The sequence below is a fragment of the Bos grunniens genome, chromosome 17 (genome assembly GCF_055505025.1).
Source record: "Bos grunniens cultivar Pamir isolate PY7600 chromosome 17, Bosgru_T2T1.0, whole genome shotgun sequence".
Lineage (NCBI taxonomy): Eukaryota > Metazoa > Chordata > Mammalia > Artiodactyla > Bovidae > Bos > Bos grunniens.
The window spans coordinates 54,009,317-54,028,603 of record NC_141181.1 but is presented as its reverse complement, the minus strand read 5'-3'; the positions used below and the strand labels follow the sequence as shown (position 1 = coordinate 54,028,603).

At 47.3% G+C, this 19,287-nt stretch overlaps 2 protein-coding genes across 9 annotated transcripts in view; one reads left to right on the top strand and one right to left on the bottom strand.

Moving 5' to 3' along the window:
* KDM2B (lysine demethylase 2B) overlaps positions 1–13,090 on the bottom strand; it is a 118,719-nt gene extending 105,629 nt beyond the window's left edge. For 2 of the 8 annotated variants that reach the window (XM_086347616.1, XM_086347618.1), the window contains exons 1-4: positions 12,650–13,024; positions 11,433–11,577; positions 8,388–8,466; positions 6,964–7,010 (exon numbers count right to left, since the gene is read on the bottom strand). In XM_086347616.1, the coding sequence (XP_086203742.1) occupies positions 6,964–7,010; positions 8,388–8,466; positions 11,433–11,577; positions 12,650–12,682 (304 nt within the window). In that variant the 5' untranslated portion in view covers positions 12,683–13,024. Of the gene's footprint in view, positions 1–6,963; positions 7,011–8,387; positions 8,467–11,432; positions 12,103–12,249; positions 12,325–12,649 lie in introns of those variants that run through there. The other 6 variants (XM_086347617.1, XM_086347620.1, XM_086347619.1 and 3 more) reach the window with 5 other exon arrangements.
* A 29-nt stretch (positions 13,091–13,119) lies between these two features.
* LOC147355406 (calcium release-activated calcium channel protein 1) overlaps positions 13,120–19,287 on the top strand; it is a 40,121-nt gene continuing 33,953 nt past the window's right edge. The window contains exon 1 of the mRNA XM_086347650.1: positions 13,120–13,913. Coding sequence (XP_086203776.1) covers positions 13,905–13,913 — 9 coding nt within the window. The 5' untranslated portion in view covers positions 13,120–13,904. The remainder of the gene's footprint in view (positions 13,914–19,287) is intronic.

Below are 19,287 nucleotides of genomic sequence, written 5' to 3'. Positions count from 1 at the left end.
AAGAACCTTTATATTATCAGCTGAATTGTGTCCCCTAAAATTTATATGTTGAAGTTCTAACCCCCAGTAACTCAATATGTAACCATATTTGGAGATAAAGTCTTTAAAGAGGATATTAAGTTTAAAAATTAGGTCTTTGGTGGTGCTTTAATCACTCAGCCACATCCAACTCTTTGCAACCCCATAGACTGTAGCCTGCCATGCTCCTGTTTCCATGGGATTTCCCAGGCAAGAATACCAGAGTGGGTTGCCGTTTCCTTCTCTGGGGGATCTTCCCAACCCAGGGATCGAACCCAGGTCTTCTACAAGCAGGTGGATTTTTTTCACCAACTGAGAGGGTGGCCCCTACTCCAGTAAGACTGGTGTTCTGATAAGAGGAGGAGATTAGAACACAGACACATACAGAGGGAAGACCATGTAAAGACAGAGGGAGAAGACGGCCATCTAAAAGCCAAAGAGGGAGACCTTCAAAGAAACCAACCCTGCTGACACCTTGACCTTGGACTTCCAACTCCAGAATTACGAGAAAATTAATTTCTGTTGTTTAAGTCACCCATTCTGTGGTACTGTGCTATGCTTGGCCATAGTAAACTGATACACCTCACAATCAACAAGAGACAATCTTTATCATAAATAAAATGAAAAGACCACTTACAGACTGGGAGACAATAGTCACAAATGATGCAACCAGCAAGGGCTTAATTTCCAAAATATACAGTTCATACAACTCAGTATCAGAAAAACATACAACTTGAGCAAAGATCTAAATAGACCTTTCTTCAAAGAAGATGTACTGGTGGCAACAGGCACATGAAAAGATGCTCAATATTGCTAATTATGAGAGAAATTCAAATCAAAACTACAATGAGGTATCACCCCACACCAGTCGGAATGGCCAACACCAAAAAGTCTACAAGTAATAAATGCTAGAGAGGATGTGGAGAAAAGGGAACCCTCCTACACTGTTGGTGGGAATGTAAATTGGTGCAACCACTGTGGAGAATGGTATAGAGTTCCTTAAAAATCAAAAAATAGAGTTACCATACGATCCAGCAATCCCACTCCTGGGCATATATCCAGGAAAAAAAATTCTATTTAGAAAATATACATGCATCCCACTGTTCACAGCAGCACTATTTACAAAAGCTAAGACACAAAAGCAACAGATGAATGGCTAAAGGTATGGAGAATATATATATATATATATATATATATATATATATATGCAACAGAATATTACTCAATCATGAAAAAAGAATGAAATACTGCCATTTGCAGCAACATGAATGGACCTATCATTATGCTAAATGAAGTCAGACAAAGACAAATATTATATGATATCACTTACACGTGGAATCTAAAAAAATGATACAAATGAACTTATTTATAAAACAGAAACAGACTCACAGACATAGAAAACAATCTTAGGCTTACCAAAGGGTAAGGTGAGGGGAGGGATAAATGAGGAATCTGGGATTAATAGATACACAGTACTATATATAAAATAGATGAACAAGCACCCCATTGTCCAGCACAGGGAACTATATTCAGTAACAGAATCATTTTGCTGCACACATGACAAACACGACATTGTAAATCAACTACACTTGAATTAAAAAAATATGTTTTTAAATAAGAGATAGTCTTTACAGTAATGGAAAACGGACTTGATCAATCAGTTCACAAAAGAAGATCTCCAAATAGCCAATACATGTAATGAAACGGAGCTCAGTTTCATGAGTCATCAGAAAAATGCCAACTGAAACACAGTGAACTAGAACGATACTCCCATCAGCGTGGAGGCGTGACCACAATGAAAACGATGAACACGCCAACTCTTGGTGAGCTTATGGAGCCAGCAGAACCAGAATAATCCCTCTAGATAACTATTGGACAATATTTACTAAAACCAAACATACATGCTAACTCTCTGACCCAAGCAATTCTGCTCTTAAGTATATGCCCAACGGAAATGTACCCATTTGTTCACCAATCATGCCTAGAATGTTCATGGCAGCACCATGCACACAGCCTTACACTGGCAGTCACGCAAATGCCCACTAACAGAATGAATAAATCAACTGGGAAATAATCACATAAATGGAAAACCATACAGCAATGAAAATAAGCCATCTACAACTGCACACAACACATTGGGTGAATCCTGTAAACACAAAGTTGAATGAAGGAAGCCAAAATCAAGAGCACAGACACCCTGTATGACTTCACTAACATAAAGTATGAAAACAGGCAAAATTCATCTACACTATTAGAAGTCAGGAAAACAGCGGAGGGAAAGCCTGGACAGGAATTCAAGAGGGGTTGATCCCGGGGTTGCATGGCACTAGTGGTAAAGAACCCACCTGTCAATGCAGGAGACATAAGAGATGCGAGTTCGATCCCTGGGTCAGGAAGATCCCCTGGAGGAGGGCACAGCAACCTACTCTTGCCTGGAGAATCCCATGGACAGAGGAACCTGGTGGGCTACAGTCCACAGGGTCACACAGAGTCAGACACGACTGAAACGACGTCTCAGGCAGGCAGGTTCAATTGTTAACGTCACACACATTTAAACTACTGTGGACTTCTCTGTATGTGTATTAGACTTCAATAAAAACTTCTATTTTAAGCATACATTACCAAAGAAATGAAAAGTGCCACTTTCTATTTCTGTTCTTTAGAGGTGAGGAACTGTAAACAGAGGCTAGGTATCTGTCTTCCCAGTGGGCAGATAAACAGGGCTGAGGGGGAAAAAAGCCCAATCTCAGGAGATAGAGAAGAGTCTGGAGCCCCAAGCTGTGAACTGAGAGCTGGTCATGCACCAACCCGCTTCTCCCAAGAGACAGGGCCTGGGGAGGGGGCAAGTGACTGGAAGATAGGCTGAGATAGCCCAGTAACTCAAAAGGGATGATCCAGCCATCGCTATACTCTGCCCTCCATAGCAGAACTCCCAGTTGTGGGAATTCCCTGGCGGTCTAGTGGTTAGGACTCCACGCTCTCACTGCAGAGGACCAGGGTTCAATCTCTGGTTGGGCGACTAATATCCCGCAAGCAACACAACCAAAAACAAACAAACAAAAACCTTCCATTTGTGCTAGGGGCCTGTCATGTCACCAGCAACCCTGGGAAGTCACTCCTTCCCCTCTCAGTTCACATGGTTCTGCTGGGTGGACCCCACCAGCAGCTCTGGGCGTGGGGCTGTGCTCCCCATTTTTCTTGCCACATGGGGAGAAACTTGCTAGAGAATGAAGCAGAAAGAGGAAACAAAAAAAAGGGAAGCAGAAACGAAAAAATAAGAACCGAGTTCTTGAGATCTTCTTAGAGCATCTAGATCTAGCTATGCCTAAGGTCACATCCTGAACTTATTATGTAAACCACTGAATTCTGTTTTGCTTAGGGCAGATTGAATTACATTTGTCACTTATGTCACTGTGACAAATGTTTCCCATCGCCACTCTCCAGAAGCCTGTGTGCACTCCCAGAGACTAAAATGGGCATTATCATACCCCCTGCCAACTGCCATCACAGGCATCCCTCACAGTATCAGAGCTTCTGGACTTCTACAAAGCACCTTCATATTCTCCAATCCATTCAATCATCACCAGAGACATGGGCTGCAGGTATTCCCCCCTTCTCCACCCTCCTTTTTTTGGCTACATTGTGCAGCATGCAGGATCTTAGTTCCTGATCAGGGATTGAACTCATGCCTCCAGCACCGAGACCATGGAATCGCAACCACTGGACGACCAGGGAGGTCCCACAATTCCCACTTTCTTTGGCATCCTAAGCTTCTCAAGAGCTGGAAAGGAAATTGAATCCTGCTCTCATGATGAGAAGAATGAGGCTCAAAGAAAGAAGAGGCAGCCTACATACAACCAGAACTAATAACAAAGCTACAGAGGGCTTCCCGCATAGCTCAGTTGGTAAAGAATCCACCTGCAATGCAGGAGACCCCAGTTTGATTTCTGGGTGGGGAAGATTCCCCTGGAAAAGGGATGGGCTACCCACTCCAGTATTCTTGGGCTTCCCTGGTGGCTCAGACAATAAAGAATCTGCCTGCAATGTGGGAAACCTGGGTTCGATCCCTGGGTTGGGAAGATCCCCTGGAGAAGGGAAAGGCTACCCACTCCAGTATTCTGGCCTGGAGAATTCCATGGACTCTATAGTCCATGGGGTCGCAAAGAGTCAGACACAACTGAGCGACTTGCACTTTCACGGAGGGCTTGGAAATTTTTAAAAAGGGCAAAGAGCAATATTACTCAAACTGTAATGTTGATGCCTGAACCCCAGATTTGAGAATCTGGTTTTAATCCTTGTCTGTAAAGATAATCTCATCAGATCCACATCCTTCCATTAGAACAATAATAGGGACCATTTATTGAGACCCCCTCACCCTCGCGCCAATCAGCCAAGCATTCATTCATTTTCTTATAGGATCCTTATTTGATGCAGATTCTGCTATCAGGTCCATTTCACAGCTGAGGAAAGTGAGGCTTAAGCAGGTGAAGTAGCTTGCCCCAAATGACTCAGTGAAAAAGCAGAGCTGAGCCCCAACAACAAAAGTTGGGGCTGGGCAGAGGCATCAGCAAGAGTGACCTATGCTAAGACTCGATTCATGGGGTCCATCGCCCCATCTTCTGCTCACTCCTGGAAGGTTGCCTCCTTCCGCTCTGACATCCACTTCCTTCAGTGTTTCTAGAATCCAGCTTAAAAAAACAAATCTCTCCTGAGCAAACCCTCATCAATTAACTGAGATCCTTCTGTCAACAGCTCTATCTCCTTATAGCCAACTGGTCCTCTCTTTTTTTTTGGCTGCAGGCATGTTCCCTGATCAGGGATTGAGCCTGCGCCTTCAGTGGAAGGCGGATTCTTAGCCAATGGACCACCAGAGAAGTCCTAGTCTTTCCTGCATTAACACACCTCTGGGTCAATAACTTAAGCTGGATCATCTGCACAGCCCCTGGTCAGCTGCCTGCATCCTCCACACGGCCACCAGAGTCAGCTTTGATAGAATTTAGATTACATCACTTCACACTCACCAGGATGGCTAGCATAAAAAAGACAGACAATAACAAGTGTGAGCAAGGAAGGCAAAGAAATTAGAACCCTTGTATGTTGCTAATGGGAATTTAAAATGGCACAGCTGGAAAAAAAAAAAAAAAGAGGGTGCAGCTACTTTAGAAAACAGTCTAGCAGTTCCTCCAGAGATTAAATGTAGTTACCTCATGACCCAACAATTCCCCTCCTACGGATCTACCTCGAAGAAGTGAAAATGTCTGTTCACACTAACACTTGTACATGAATAGTCATAGTATCATTATTCACAAAAGCCAAGAAGCAGAAACAACCCAAATGTCTATCAACTGACTTATGGGTAAACAAAATGTGGTCCTATTCATATAATGGGATGCTAGTCATCCATAAAAAGCAGCATAGTACTGAGACATGTTGCTACACGATGAACCTCAAAAACACGAGGCCAAACGAAAGAAGCCACATACAAAGGACCACATATTATGATTCCACTTATACGAAATGTCCAGAATAGACAAACCCACAGAGGCAAAAAAGTGGATTAGTGGTTGTCAGGGGATGGAGGGAAAGGGGAATTGGGAGGTACAGAGTTTACTTTGAGGGTGATGAAAATGTTCTGAAATTAGTGGGTAACGATTGCATAACACTGTAAATATATGAAGAACCACTGTGGAAATCCCTGGCTGTCCAGCAGTTAGGACTTGGCGCTTTCATTGCCACAGCCAGGGTTCAATCCCTGGTCAGGGAACTAAGATCCCACAAGCCCTGGGATGCAGCCAAAAAAAAAAACCAAGAGAACCACTGAATCGCATGCTTTAAAGTGGTTAAATGGTGAACTTTATGGTATATGAAATCTCTCAATTTAAAAAATGTTTTTAATTCCCCCTCCCAAGAAAATAATCAGATCACAAAGCTACCCCCTCATCACACTTTAAAATTCCCCAAGGGCCTCCCCATTATACCAGGAGACAAACCCAGATTCCCCACCAGGGCCTAGAGGGCCCACTGTGAGCCTGGCCCTGAGACCTCTCCCACCTCTCCTCACCCCTCCCATTCTTCCCCCACCCTCTGCCCTTGTTTATCCCTCCATCTAGAATGTTCTTTCCCACAGTTAGTTTCTCATCAGTCAGGTCTCTGTCCAAATGTCTTCATCGCCTCCACCCAGAGGCCCTCCCTGACTACCTCCATCTAAAGTAAACATAGCTCCAACAACCTTCATCCCATTAATGCTGCTTTATTTTTACATAGCCCCATCACCTTCTGAAAAGATATAAAATTTTAAAAATGGTTTACTTCTTCTTTGACTGTCACTCCAACCAAGAGGGCAGGGCTCTTGTCTATCCTATTCATAGCTCTGAATTCGCCTGCTATATACAAGTTACTTGAGAAACACTTCTGGAAAGAATTGATGTATCGAACTACTTCCTGTAAAATGTGAAAGGCCGCCCACTACCTGGTCAAGAGTCTAGGACACTCAGTGATCAGCCAAGCTCTACAGGTGCCCTGGGCCAAGCCCCGCCCTAGACCTGTCTGGAACCCAGAGGAAGTAGGGAACAGTAATCCCTCCCCCTTGGAAGTTCTCAAAGTCTTGCAGGGGTCACGTAGCACCCAATGTTTACCCAGCAACCCACAAACAAACACCAGAAGACATCTAAGATTGCCTTGCTGACACTCAAGCTGGAGGCTGGGGTCCAAATCGGCCTCATAAAACTGCACTGGCAAACACCCTCTAATACAGCTTCTTACGGCTCTGCAATCCAACCTGTTCTCCAGAGGGAGACGGTTACAGTTCACACCTGCTCCTGCCTCCTCCCATGAGGACTTTCTTTTCAGAGGCAGTTAAATATCCAAATGGGCAGGTGGTACAGGCCTTGCTCCCCGGGGCCCCCCATCCCCAACTGCAGCACCTCCGCCATGCACACAACTTACCCACTAGGAGTTTGACATCTCGGACTGTGAAATCAGGGTCAGGCATCCTGGAAAAAGAGGAACGCAGACATTTGGTGGGAAGCCAGAAACAATAGGGTTAGATCTCACAATGGGGACAGGGGAGGCCATTTTTCTAACAGAGTTCCCTGGTTCTCAGGCTGAAAATCCACAATGAGATAACTCAGCAAAAGGGTAGTGACGAGTTGGTGCCTGGAGGGTCACCCCGGAACTAGTGAGCAGTTTTCTCAACTCAACAGGCAAATCAAACCCCACTCTCCCCGACACCCAAACTCAACACTGCTACAGAGAAGAGGATGGAACTCACTGTCCCCCCACCCACTTTTCCCAGGAAGACTGAAGTGTGCTGTCAAGGTAAGCACCAGAGTTGGGCATTCAAACCTCTGCTTTCTTTTAGAGTGGCTAGCTCTCTCCATGGCTCCACTTTTAGAAAATACTTTCCATAAGGTGTTGTATGGAGGGTGGGAGGAACCTCTTTAAGTTTCGAGGGGGAAAAAAACCACATCACACCAATTGCAAGGATTTGGTGACCCTGGCTACTGTGGCAGTGATGATGTTCACTATTAATTGACAGTGATGCCAAAGGTTTCATTTCTATTCATAGGAATGAGACTCTTGAGCAAATCTGGCCATAGATGCTTGTGGAAGGAGGCAGGCTGTGACGAGGACACCCTCAACCTCCTCCAACCCCTGCCCCAGGGGCAGAAACCTGTTCTTCCAGGCTTCCTCCGGGATCTCTCCCCGATCTGGAGCTCTGACAGATCTCCAAAGAGAATGTAAACCAAACAAGCCACTGTGGGGAGGCAGGTGCTAGGGCACCAGCAGAAAGAGGAGACAGGACCTAGTGTCCTGACATCCCCTCCAAGGACTTCCCCAGCGGTCCAGTGGCTAAGATACCACACTCCCACTGCAGGGGGCACAGGTTTGATCCCTGCTCGGGGAACTAAGAACCTGCATGCCAAGAGGCAGGGCCAAAAAAAAAAAGGAACATGCCCTCCAAAGAAAAGGACCAGTTTCCCATACAGTGGGAGATCTGAGTAGAAACAGGCATATAGGCATTCTGCCTCTGCCCAAAGGCTGGCTAATCCCTTTGCAGCTTAGGCACTGCCTCAGTTCCCCTTTAGGAAGTCACTGCGTATAAGTGGGATGGATCAGAAGGGAAAGTCCACACGGTTCAAGTACCCTGTGACCTCTCCATCCAAATTCTCTGAGAATCCAGACCCATCGTTGGAGATTTTTTGCCTCCTCTTTCAGGCCTTGAACAAAGAAGTGCAATCCCCAAATAACAGAGAAAAATCCTGCTCAGTGACGAAAGGTAGGGGAAAGAGTGGAAGAAATCCATCCCAACCTATAAACTGTGTGAGGGAAGGAGACAGGGGAAGAAGCAATTCATTTCAGCAACTTACTTAATTCCCAGGCCATCCTTTTCTCGAAATACCAGGGGAACTCTGAGAGCTTCTCTCTGCACATACTCATAGTTGAAATCTGTTTGGAGATGAGAATTAAATCAGGTTGGTTAAGTCACGAAGGAGGAAATGAACCATGATCCATCGGTCAGGGGAAGAACATTGATGGAGGAAGGGGCAGGGGTTATATGAGATGCAGGCACCAGCTCAAACAGCAAGAGATCCCTAGAAAATGACAAGGAAATGGATGAGGCAAAGCCCAAGAGAAGCTATGCCAACTCTTGGCTCCTCTGCCTACTCAGTCATTCCCTGCATGCCCCACGGGTCAGAACTTGTCAATGAAAGCCCAAGGGCGGTGAGGGTTGGGGAAGGAAACTCAGGAAAGAGCCCCACGCAGAAAGAGACCCAGCTCTCACTGCGAAAGAGGGATGGATGGAGAAAACGCATCCCAGGCTGAGCTCAGAAAGTAAAGGAACTGCAGAACTGAAGAATGCCACCTGGGAGGATCTGAAGCCCCATAGAGGAGGCTGGGAGGAGGGTTCTCATTGTAGCTGAGCATCAGGGAAGATCTTATTGTAATATCCTGCGTAGTGAAGGGGAGGGGGGAAAAGCCGGTTTCCCTGGAAACTGTGTATTTGGTGCCAAAATAACTAGGGAACTGGGCACAGCTTTGTTGTCTTAATAGTAAAATTCTGTTGCAGCCATCGCAACACTTGCTTCAGCTGGATAACCCAGAAGGATGCTGCCCAGGTGAAAGCTGTATGAAGGGGACATAGTGAGGCCCAAAGAAAATTCACCACTTAGTTTTCTGTCTGATGGATGCTTGTCTAGCGGACACCCCAACATCCTTATGGAATGCCCGGGAGAATGAAGGAAGCCTTAGTTTCCATTCTCTTGAGTTCCAAAAGTAGGGGAGTTCAACCTTATTCCTAAATATGGAGATGAGGGAGGCGAAGACAAATACTCACACACCCCCAAGCCCTCAGGTAACTAAAGCAATTCACTAAGACACAAGCCCGCCCTGGCCGGTCAGAAAGGAGACAGATGAGATCTCAGGGCACTGAAGCCCCTGCCCCAGAGAAACAGTTCACTAGGGCAGCTTGGGGGGTTGCAGGGGCAGGGAGGCCAAGGCAACTCTGCTCAGAGGAGAGAGAACAAAACCAGAGCTGGGGAAAGCCCTGACCTTAGCAGCTCAGATCCCCAGGGGCTCCTAGTGAATGGGGATTCCTAAGGATTTAAAGGCAGAGAAGTTTAAGAAGCTTCTATTTTGAATCCAGGCTAAGGGCTCCTTCTGTTTCTCAGCTCCTCCCTCGAATTTTGGGGCAAGATCTGAATTAACAACCAACAACCCTAGAGTCCTCTTCTTTGAAAGGAGCCTAGACAGTAGATTTAAGGAATCTCCCTTACTGGAAACCTCCCCCCACTACTACCTTCCTCCCCAGTACACACACACCCAAAGTCCAGCCCCAGGGTCAGCTTCAACTTCCTCAAATGAGCCTGAGAAAACATGAGATCCTGGGCAGAGAATTCCTCACCAATGACCAGGAAGAGTTGCATACTGTTTTCTCCTACAATGCGCCAAACGACTCAAGAAAAATGGGGAAGGAGAGGAATTAAAATCCCATTTGTGCTAAGGAAATTTAAATATAGTTGGGACTAGGCCCCTGTACTATCCGGCCTCTGTGTGCAATGCTCTTTAAGACCTGGCAGGCTAGAAGAAATTTCTTCCTCCTTTCCCCTACAACTACCCCCTACCACCGAACCCCTGCACTCCAGGAAGCAAAGGACACAAAAGAGAAACTTCAAAAATGCAAAGCCAGGCCCTGTCTCTCCTAGGGGCTAACCCCACAGCCCTAGTCACTCAACCAGAACCTGGAGGTGGGGGAGGCTCTTCCCCTGTTAATCAGCTCACTGAGGGATTGGAGGGTTTTCCAAGGGGAATGGGGGATCAACAAAATAGAAACAGTAATATAAAGGGAAACCCAAATAACTGAGAGGCAAAAATGAACTTAAATCCCAGAAGGACACAGAGAGACAAGTAGGCAGAAACAAATCCAAAACCCCAATCCCATTGGCCCAACCAGGGGCCTTGCAGGCCTTAGACCCAAGTCAGAGCATCACTTAATGGTCTGGAAGACACCCCCCAGACACCTTGCGAGTATCAGGGTCAGGCTGAAAATCAGGTCCCGAAGGTCTCAGGTTGGGGTGACATCGCCAACGCCCCCAGGCTTCTCCAACTTCTCTAAACTGGCAGGGCTCACAAGAGGGACAGAGCTCTCAAGGCCTCAGACTTGGGAAGAGACCCTGTTTCCCAGGGGGGTGCCCCAAGTCCTCACCTCCAACTGCCAGGAGGAAGCCTGAAGCCGGAGTGGGGATAACCCTTTTACCTGCAGTCCCCACTTCAAAGCATCAGGGCTGCAGGACTAGAGGCCTTGGGCTTCACTGGGGGCCAGCCAACAACTCCGGGCTCACCCACCCTGCTCCAGTCTGGCAAAGCCCACGAGGTGATGGGGTTCAGTAGACCCCAGGCCTGAGGAGGTGCAGTAAGTGATCCGGGGCGTCCCCAGCTCCAGAGCCCAACTGGCAGGGTCCGAAATGGCACGGGGTTAGGGAGGCTTCAGGCCTGGGGGGCCCTCACCCCAATGCCCCTGGGGTGACCCTGGCCCGCTGCAGCCCATCAGCCGTACTTCGTGCAGTGCAAGGAGCTGAGCCGGCTCCGGGAGGGGTAGAACGCGGCGCACCCGCCCTCCCTAGGTCCACCCGTCGGTCCCCAGGTCCCTCTGTCCGCCGGGCCCCTGGCTCTGCCCACCCTGGGGCTGGTGGTGGGCGCGGGCCGGGCCTAGGCCCACGGCCGGCCCCGTCTCCCGCCTGCCCTCCTCCCTCGCCACCCCACCCCACCCCCCCCAGTGCTCGGCCTCGTTTCGTCACCGGATCCCCTGGAATGGGGGACGCGGGCGCGAAATACGAACCCAGCCACCGGCAGCTCCCTCCCCACGTGCGCTCGGGCCTCGCCGCGGAGGACGGCCCGAGGAGGGGGCGCCTCACCTTTGCCCTCCATGGCGTGCACGAAATCCCCCTGGTACAGCTGGCTGCGCAGCTTTTCCTCCAGGCTGAAGCCGCGGGCGCTGACGATCTCCTCCACGTCCGACAAGTCCTCGTTCTCGTCGTATCTTTGGCGGTCAATCGGGCGCTGCGGGGACCCAAACCGGAGAGCCCGGGACATTATTGGGGGAACTGGGGGTCGCCTCTCACCCTGGGCCCAGCTCGAACAGGTGCAGGAGCCGCGCGCCCCCGTGCACCCCACCTTTGGGACCGGAGCAACTTTGCGCAGAAGCCAAAGATGCTGAAAATCGGGATAAGGAGAGGGACCCGCACCCCCCAGGGTCAGGCGGCGCCCTATACAGGGCACTCCCCTCCTACATCTTTGGAGGCCGTGGAAGGGATTTCTGGAGGACTCTCCCTTGCTTCCAGCCCCCCACCCCCGAGAGGTGTTGAGTTTTGCCCACTCGACCGGGAGCCTGGTTATGTAACCCGCGAGGGGGGCTCCGCACACGGGCTGGCGGGGCATTTGTAGGCCCCGGGAGGAGCCGCCGCAGCGCCCGGCTCGGCGGTAACAGCAGCCCTGGCGGCCGCGGCGGCAGAGCCGGGAAGCCGGAACCGGGGGCCGGCGGCATTTCTAAGCCTGGAGCCGCCCCCGAGCTACCGGGTAAGCTGGAAAGCTGAAATGGAAGGGCTGAGACCCCAGCCGCCCCAGCCGCCCGACCGCTAGTGCGAGAAGAAGGTGGGGGGGAGGTTCGCGGCTTGGGAGGGGGAGAGGCAGACGGCCCGCCACAAAGCTCCCATCGGAGACCCCAAAACGCACCAGCAGCTGCCTCATCTCCCCACAAGCGCGCGCGCACACTCACTTCTTTAGGAGAATCCCCCACCACTCCCCGCATCCCCTGCCTCCTCCCTCCACCGCCGAGCGCCCGGCCCCGCAGCCCCCCAGATTCCGGGCGAACCCCGAGCCCGCTGAGCGCCCCCCCCCCTACGCCTTTCCCCGCTACCACCTCCCCACGTAAGTGTCTGAGACTCAGTCTCACAAGGGACTGGAGGAGTAAGCTGCTTGCTTCCTTTTGCATGCAATTTATTATATTTTTTTCCGGTCCTCTTGCAAAATACAGAAAAGGAAAGAAAAGGCAGCAAGAAACAACGACCAAAAAAAAATAGATCTATCATAAACCAGATACAGATTTGGAAAAAAAAAAAAAAAAGCTACACACCAATCTTCTTCCAGAGTCTTTCTCTGCCTCCATTTTTTTAGGAGAGTTCACCAATTAATTGTCAACACTCCTGCCCCCTGCATTTTGGCGGAGGGGGGAAGGAGGGAAGACCAAAGAAAACAAACCAGAAAATAAATAAATAAAGCAAGCCAGAGCCGAGATCTACAAAGTTTTGCACCAACACTTAAGCAGATCCGTTTGCAAAGTCCTAGGAAACCATTTTCAGCAGTTGTGGGGGGGGAGGCGTCGACGTCATAATCCCCGGAACGTAAACATTGTTGCCGATCGCGCTCGGAGCCCGCGGCCGGGCTAGTAGAGGGAGGGGGCACTCGGCCCGGGATGGGGGCGGGAGGGGGCGGCGGCCCGAGGAGGTGTGGGGCGGGGAGGGCGCCCGGGAGGCACCGGGCGCCGTTAGCGCCCTGGCATCGCTGTTTTGTTGTTGGGTCACGAGTGCGCCTCTGCACGCAGGCGCCGCCGCCGCCCGGGAGTTGTGTGCAGAGCTGACTTTTGGAAGGGCTGAGTTGCAGGCGGCGGGCGCATCCCGGAGATGGCGGGGCAGGGAGGAAGGGAAGGAGGGAGGGGGTGGGGAGGGAGGTGCAGATTTGCACGGCTGGCCTCAGCGGGAGGCGCGGAAATGCAAGCCGAGCCTGCTGGAGTGAAAGCCCCCGGGGCCTGGCACCCCCGAAAACGACCTCCCACCTTAATCCCTGCCCCCATCGCCCACGGCCCCCATGGGCGACCCCTCTTCTTCCTCTTCCTTCATTTACCCCACCTCGTTACCTACGTGGCTGACCCAAATTCAAAGCATTTTGTGTATATATAATTTTTTTTTTCTTTTCTGCTATGTCTTTTTTTTGGGGGGTGGCGGGGGTGGGGGGAGAAATCCTCTCTAGAGCCGTAAGCGGATCGGCCACACGGAGGAAGCATTTGGGGGCTCAGGAAGAAATTAGCGCAGCTCCATACCTGTACGGACTACATAACTTTTAAACTACTGGACTCAAAGGATCCACATACACACAGGTACAGGAAATACAGTCAGACCAAAGCCTTTTCAGACCCAAGCTGACCGGAAGACGTTGCCTTTCATTCATTCATTCTGCCCGCGTCTGTGGAGTCCTTTACTAGGCGAGAAGCCCTAGAAGAGAAGTTGGACATTTTTTAAAGGTCCCTGCGCTCTCCAAGAAGAGGAAATAGATGCTCAGGAGTGAACTACCGAGAGAATCGGATCTGGCGCCTCCTAACGCAGCTGGCAAACATGCGAAGGGTAAGCCCCTATTGGCGGGTTACAGGAGAAATGTCGGTGGAAAGGTGCAAGGCGCTGGGATGGGGCCCGGGGAACTTTGGGTGCGCCTTGATTAATCCTACAGTGCTTCTTGGCGGAGGTATGGGCACCCTCTGTATATATATATGGAGTGTCATTAGATCTGGGAATACTTACCTGTCGACATACCCACCTCCCAAAACTAGAATGGTAAAGGTGTTGTCCTGTAAGTTCATCATGTACAACAGTCGGGTCGACTTTGTGAGAAAAAACTGGCCCTGACATTCTTCCAGCCCAACTAGGCCCGATCTTGAAGGTAAAGATCGTGATGAGATAAGGAGGCACCAGGGCTACAAGAAAGGAACCTTATACCTATTCATAGGTGGCTTTGCAAAAAGAAGAACTTCCCATCCTTTTTTAATTTTACTTCTTTCCTGAACCCTGTGGGATAGTTGGAGCAGATCATTTTGCAGATGGGAAACTGAGGCTCAGAGAAGTTTTGAATCTGGTTGATTGCTCTACCCTCATATCCTCCTCATGTCAACACAATGATCAGACAGATAAGTGGAGAGGAAGTGGCTTCTCCATCAGCGATCAGATGTGAACCATCAGCTCAGTGTTGGTCACCCTATGAGACAGCTCCCCCCTCACTCACCTTGAAGTTTCCTCTCCTATCTTGTATCTTTTTCCGCCCACCCTCCAAAGACTACTGGTTGAAGTTTGTTTTAATCCAAGTCCATTTAACTGGCAAACATCAAAATTTTTTCCAAACTGAAATCGCCCACCTTGTCTTAATGGGGGTGGGAAGGTTTTTGCCTTTAGCCTGTGTCAAGAACCAGGGACTATTTTATTTGCTTCTTTCACTCAAGAACCCTTTAAGGTAAATAGTTTTGCAAATAAGGCAAGTGTGATTCAGAAAGGGAAAGCCAGTCCCCCAAGGTCACACAACTTATAAATGGGATTGCTGAGGCTCAGACTGGAGCCTGCCTCTGCCATCACATCCACTTTTGGATACTGACCCTCTTAACTGCTCCCACATAATGAAATGAAGAAGTGAAGTGAAGTCGCTGAGTCGTGTCCAACTGTTTTCGACCCCACAGCCTGTAACCTGCCAGTCTCCTCCGTCCATGGGGATTTTCCAGGCAAGAGTACTGGAGTGGGTTTGCCATTCCATCTCCAGGGGGATATTCCCTGACCATGCAGTGGGCTGGAAGGTCATGAGTTAAGTGCAGTAAAGCAAAAGTGTGAAGCAAAACACTTGGTCTTAATTCTCCTTTCCTCCCCAAGACCCTTCTGTCTCTCCATGTGGTCGGTCTCATGGTATCCCCAAAAGCTGGTGTCAAGAGAAGACCCGATGGCAGACACCTTAGTGTAAAAACAGTTAAGTCCATATATCACCTGGATGGGGAGTTCTGGCCTGTCAGAGTGGGAAGGGGTTGGGTAGTCACCTAATTTAATCCTGTCCCTTTACAAACCGCCAGGAAACCACAGACCAGAGAAAAGAATGGGCCAACCAGGGGTTTGTTCCCCTTTGATGCCCCCAGAGTGCCTACCCTGCCGCCTGGTCCTAAGTGGTCACTCCATAAATGTTGGGCCCTTGATGGATCACCTTCCTTAGCAATATTTGCATTTTCCCTTTATCAGTAATTGGCAGATGAAAGGCTTTGTCCTCCTGTTGAAAGAATTCCAGGCATTTGCTCAAAGTGGGGGAGGAGGTTATGTTGGGCCAAAGGGGGAAGGGCCAAGAGCCTTGAGCTCCTTCCCTGGCTAATTGTCCCAGAGGAGTGGACTGTAGGTGAGAGAGGGAAGGGAAGCATAAGGTGATTCCCCAGGAGACAGTTTTTTGTTTTGTTTTGTTTTTATCTTGCAGGAAAAAAAAGACCAGGCCAGTTGTATCTGAAACAAAATAATAATGACTTTTGGACCTTCTTGCTCATTCTTACAAAAGGCCCAGTCAGATCCTGGCTGTGTTGGCCCCATTCATTCATTTCTTCATTCATCAAAGGTTGATTGAGCAGCTCTGTGCTCTAAAGACTTCGAGGATGGAAAAATCAGCTCCGATTGTAGCCTCTTCCTCCAGACGGGGCAAGAAGTGGGCTGCCAGCTTCCCAAACAAGTCAGGAAGGACTGATACTGGATGGAACCCCCAGAATCTAGGATTTTTCACACTGTTAGAAACTGAAGCTGTCATATTCATGTATCATTATAATAGCTCCTGATTTTTGAGAGCTTACTCTGTCTTTGAGCAAAAGCTCTCACATTTTGCTATCTCTTGAAATCCTCATCAAAGTTCTCTGAGAGAGGGTCTGTAATTGCCCATTTTTACAGCTGAGGTTCAAAAAGAGGTCAAGTCACTTGCCCACAATTTAGGGCTGCGAAATAGCAAAGACGGGTTTTGAATCCTGGGCTGGTAGGAATCCAGAGCCCAGAGGCTTCTGTCTGTCTAGTCTTTCCTGCAGGGCAGTCCCACAGAACACGAAGATGGAAATGTTCTATGTCTGTGCTAACAGAGGAGCCTCTAGCCACATGTGGCTGTTGAGCACTGTCCAAGAATTATTTAATCAGTTCCCCAAATTTCAGAATGAAATGTGAATAGTGGGATTAAGGAACTAAATGCTGAATTTTATTTAATTTTAATTAAATTTAAATACCTATATATAGTATCTCCCTTACTGGACAGTGCAACCTTAGAGTACAATCCAGAATTTGTCTTGAGGGGAGGTGATCAGGGATATCTACAAAGGTTTTCTAGAAGGAGCCATCTGTGCAACATGAATGGAGTGTTAGCACTTAAACCACCCACTCTGTGTGCCTGCTAAGAGCATGGCACCATAGGCCGCTGGGGATGCCAGCATGATATAAAATTGTCCCACCTGCCCAGATCTGACAAATAAACTTCTCAGGTACAGATGATTGGTGACAGCAGGAAGCCTTAGAAATGGATGACTACTTCCTGATATATATCCGACAGTCAGACTCAAACACAAAGATGCGATGCATTGTAGCCCTATGCAAAATAGATTTGGGAGAAGATTAAAAATGATCTGAAAGCTGGGGAACTGATTAAATAATTCTTGTATAGTTTGTATGCCCAAGGAAATGCTATCAAATCATTAAAAAGAACAAGGTAGCTATATATATATATATATGTATATATATATGCATACATATATATTATGTATATAGGGCTTCCTGGCTCAGTGATTAAGAATGCAAGAGATGAGGGTTCTATCCCTGTGTTGGGAAGATCCCCTGGAGAAGGAAATGACAACCAACTTCAGTATTTTTGCCTGGGAAATCTCATGGACAGAGGAGCCTGGCGGGCTATAGTCCATGGGGTCCCAAAAAGAGCTGGACATGATTTAGCAACCAAACAATAACAAACTATAGATACTGATGTAAAATGATTTCATGATATCCTTACATTAAAACAAAACAAGGTGCAGAATAATACCAAACTGTGATGACCGCTTATGTAAACCAAAGAGAATATATCTATATCTACAGTTTTTTATATGTGCAAAATTTTCTTTGGAAAGAAATACAACTTTTAAATGGGGGAAAGAACTGGAAAAGACAAAAATACTTTTTCTTTGGTACAGTGTGATATCTTTACCATATATAAGTGTTAGTGTTGCCTGATTTTGAACCTTATAGATTTCATTTTATATGTTGTGTTATCTTTTGAATTTTATACTATGCATAGTATAAAATTGTATTACCTACTCAAAATTGAATTTCATTTTATTTGTGATTTTTGAGCCTATGAGTTTCAAAATCAGGCAAATCTAAACCAAATAAATATTATTTAGTTATACATACATAAGTGGTAAAGCATAAATAAAAGCAAAGGCATGATTAACAGAAAAAGCCGGAAGAAAGTCGCTCTGGGCTAGGGAATGTGAAGAGTGAAAGGTACTAGTGATTTTCTGTTTCTTAATCTAGGTGGAGGACACCTGATAAATTCTACTGTGTTTATGAAAGGTTCCACTCTTTAAAAATTGTTTTAAAATTGCTTTCTTCCTCTCCCACTCCTAGTTTCTCCTCTCCACACTCCCATCCCCAGAAAACTTAGCAAGTCTCTTGGGCATCCTCCTAGAAATGGTTTATGCTGTTACAAAACCTCTACATATATTTTCTTTTATTATTGTGTCACACACATATACACCCTGTCCTTCCCCTTCCTTTTTCATTTAATATAATCTTGGAGTTCTTTCCATATACTATCTGTAGAACTGCCTCATTCTAAAATATTACTTTAAGGATGAGATAAATCTGAATCACATGATACAGAAAAATTCAAGATTGGTTAAGAAACATAATAAGTCACAGAATAACCTGTAATGATCCCATTTATGTTAAAACAAACTATAATGTATAGACATGCAAGAGAAAGAAAGAAAAAGGCTTGAATAGAACAACAAACCATTCATTGTTTGATCACTTCTGAGGAGAGGACAAAGTTTTGAGCGGGTTATATAGAGTCTATACTTAATTATTTGCGTTTTTAACAACCATTGTGCCCTGTTAAATTTATCAGATATTTCGAACATAAAGGCATAGAAAATAAATGTAAATAAATATAGGAAGAACTTGTGTATCTAGCATCTCTGTTTGCCAATCCAAACCCTAGAGTTTTGTCATATTTTGGGTCACTTTTGCAATTTAATAAATACTCTGGGACAACAGACCACACTATTACAGTTAAAGTGATTGTAGTTCCCAGAGACTTGTGTGTGTTTGGGTTTTTGTTTGTCTCCTCAGTCCTTGTAGATTGCAATATCTGAGTAAGAAAAACCATGGCCAAATTACACATGGCCTGAGTGTCAGGCTTTGATCCTTTGAGGAAAACAGGTTTGTGCCTAGAGTTCTACATATTATAATATGTCTTCCTTCCTGAAGGTTGGAAGGAAACTTGGAAATAACAGGTGAGTTAATCAAGGGGTTAACTCCAGGAAGAGAGTCATAAAAGTTCAAAGATGCTTTCAAAACTTGCATCTTTGGATTTATGGACAAGCATGTTAACCAATGGAAATCAAAATTCTGGCATTACTTCATCATGCTAAATTGTCATTGGCTGCCAATCGCTGAGGGCTGGACCGCCGGGCTGGCAGTTAACCCTTTCAGGGACAATCATGCCCTTTACATTCATTTTATTTTGAAAGATGAAGCAGGGACAGATGAAAAGCTTAGAAAGGTCCCCAGGCCTCCGAGCTCCACCAGAAGAAAGAGTTTCACCCTGCAGAGGAACACCCGGGGACAAATTTCCTGGAGAAAAGTTTTGAACTTTTAAAGTGTGGAATCAGCTGACCTTGCTTAGTAAGAGGAGAGGGGACGAGAGAGGAGTTTGATTCACTTTTTGTGCTGTCAGAACAGA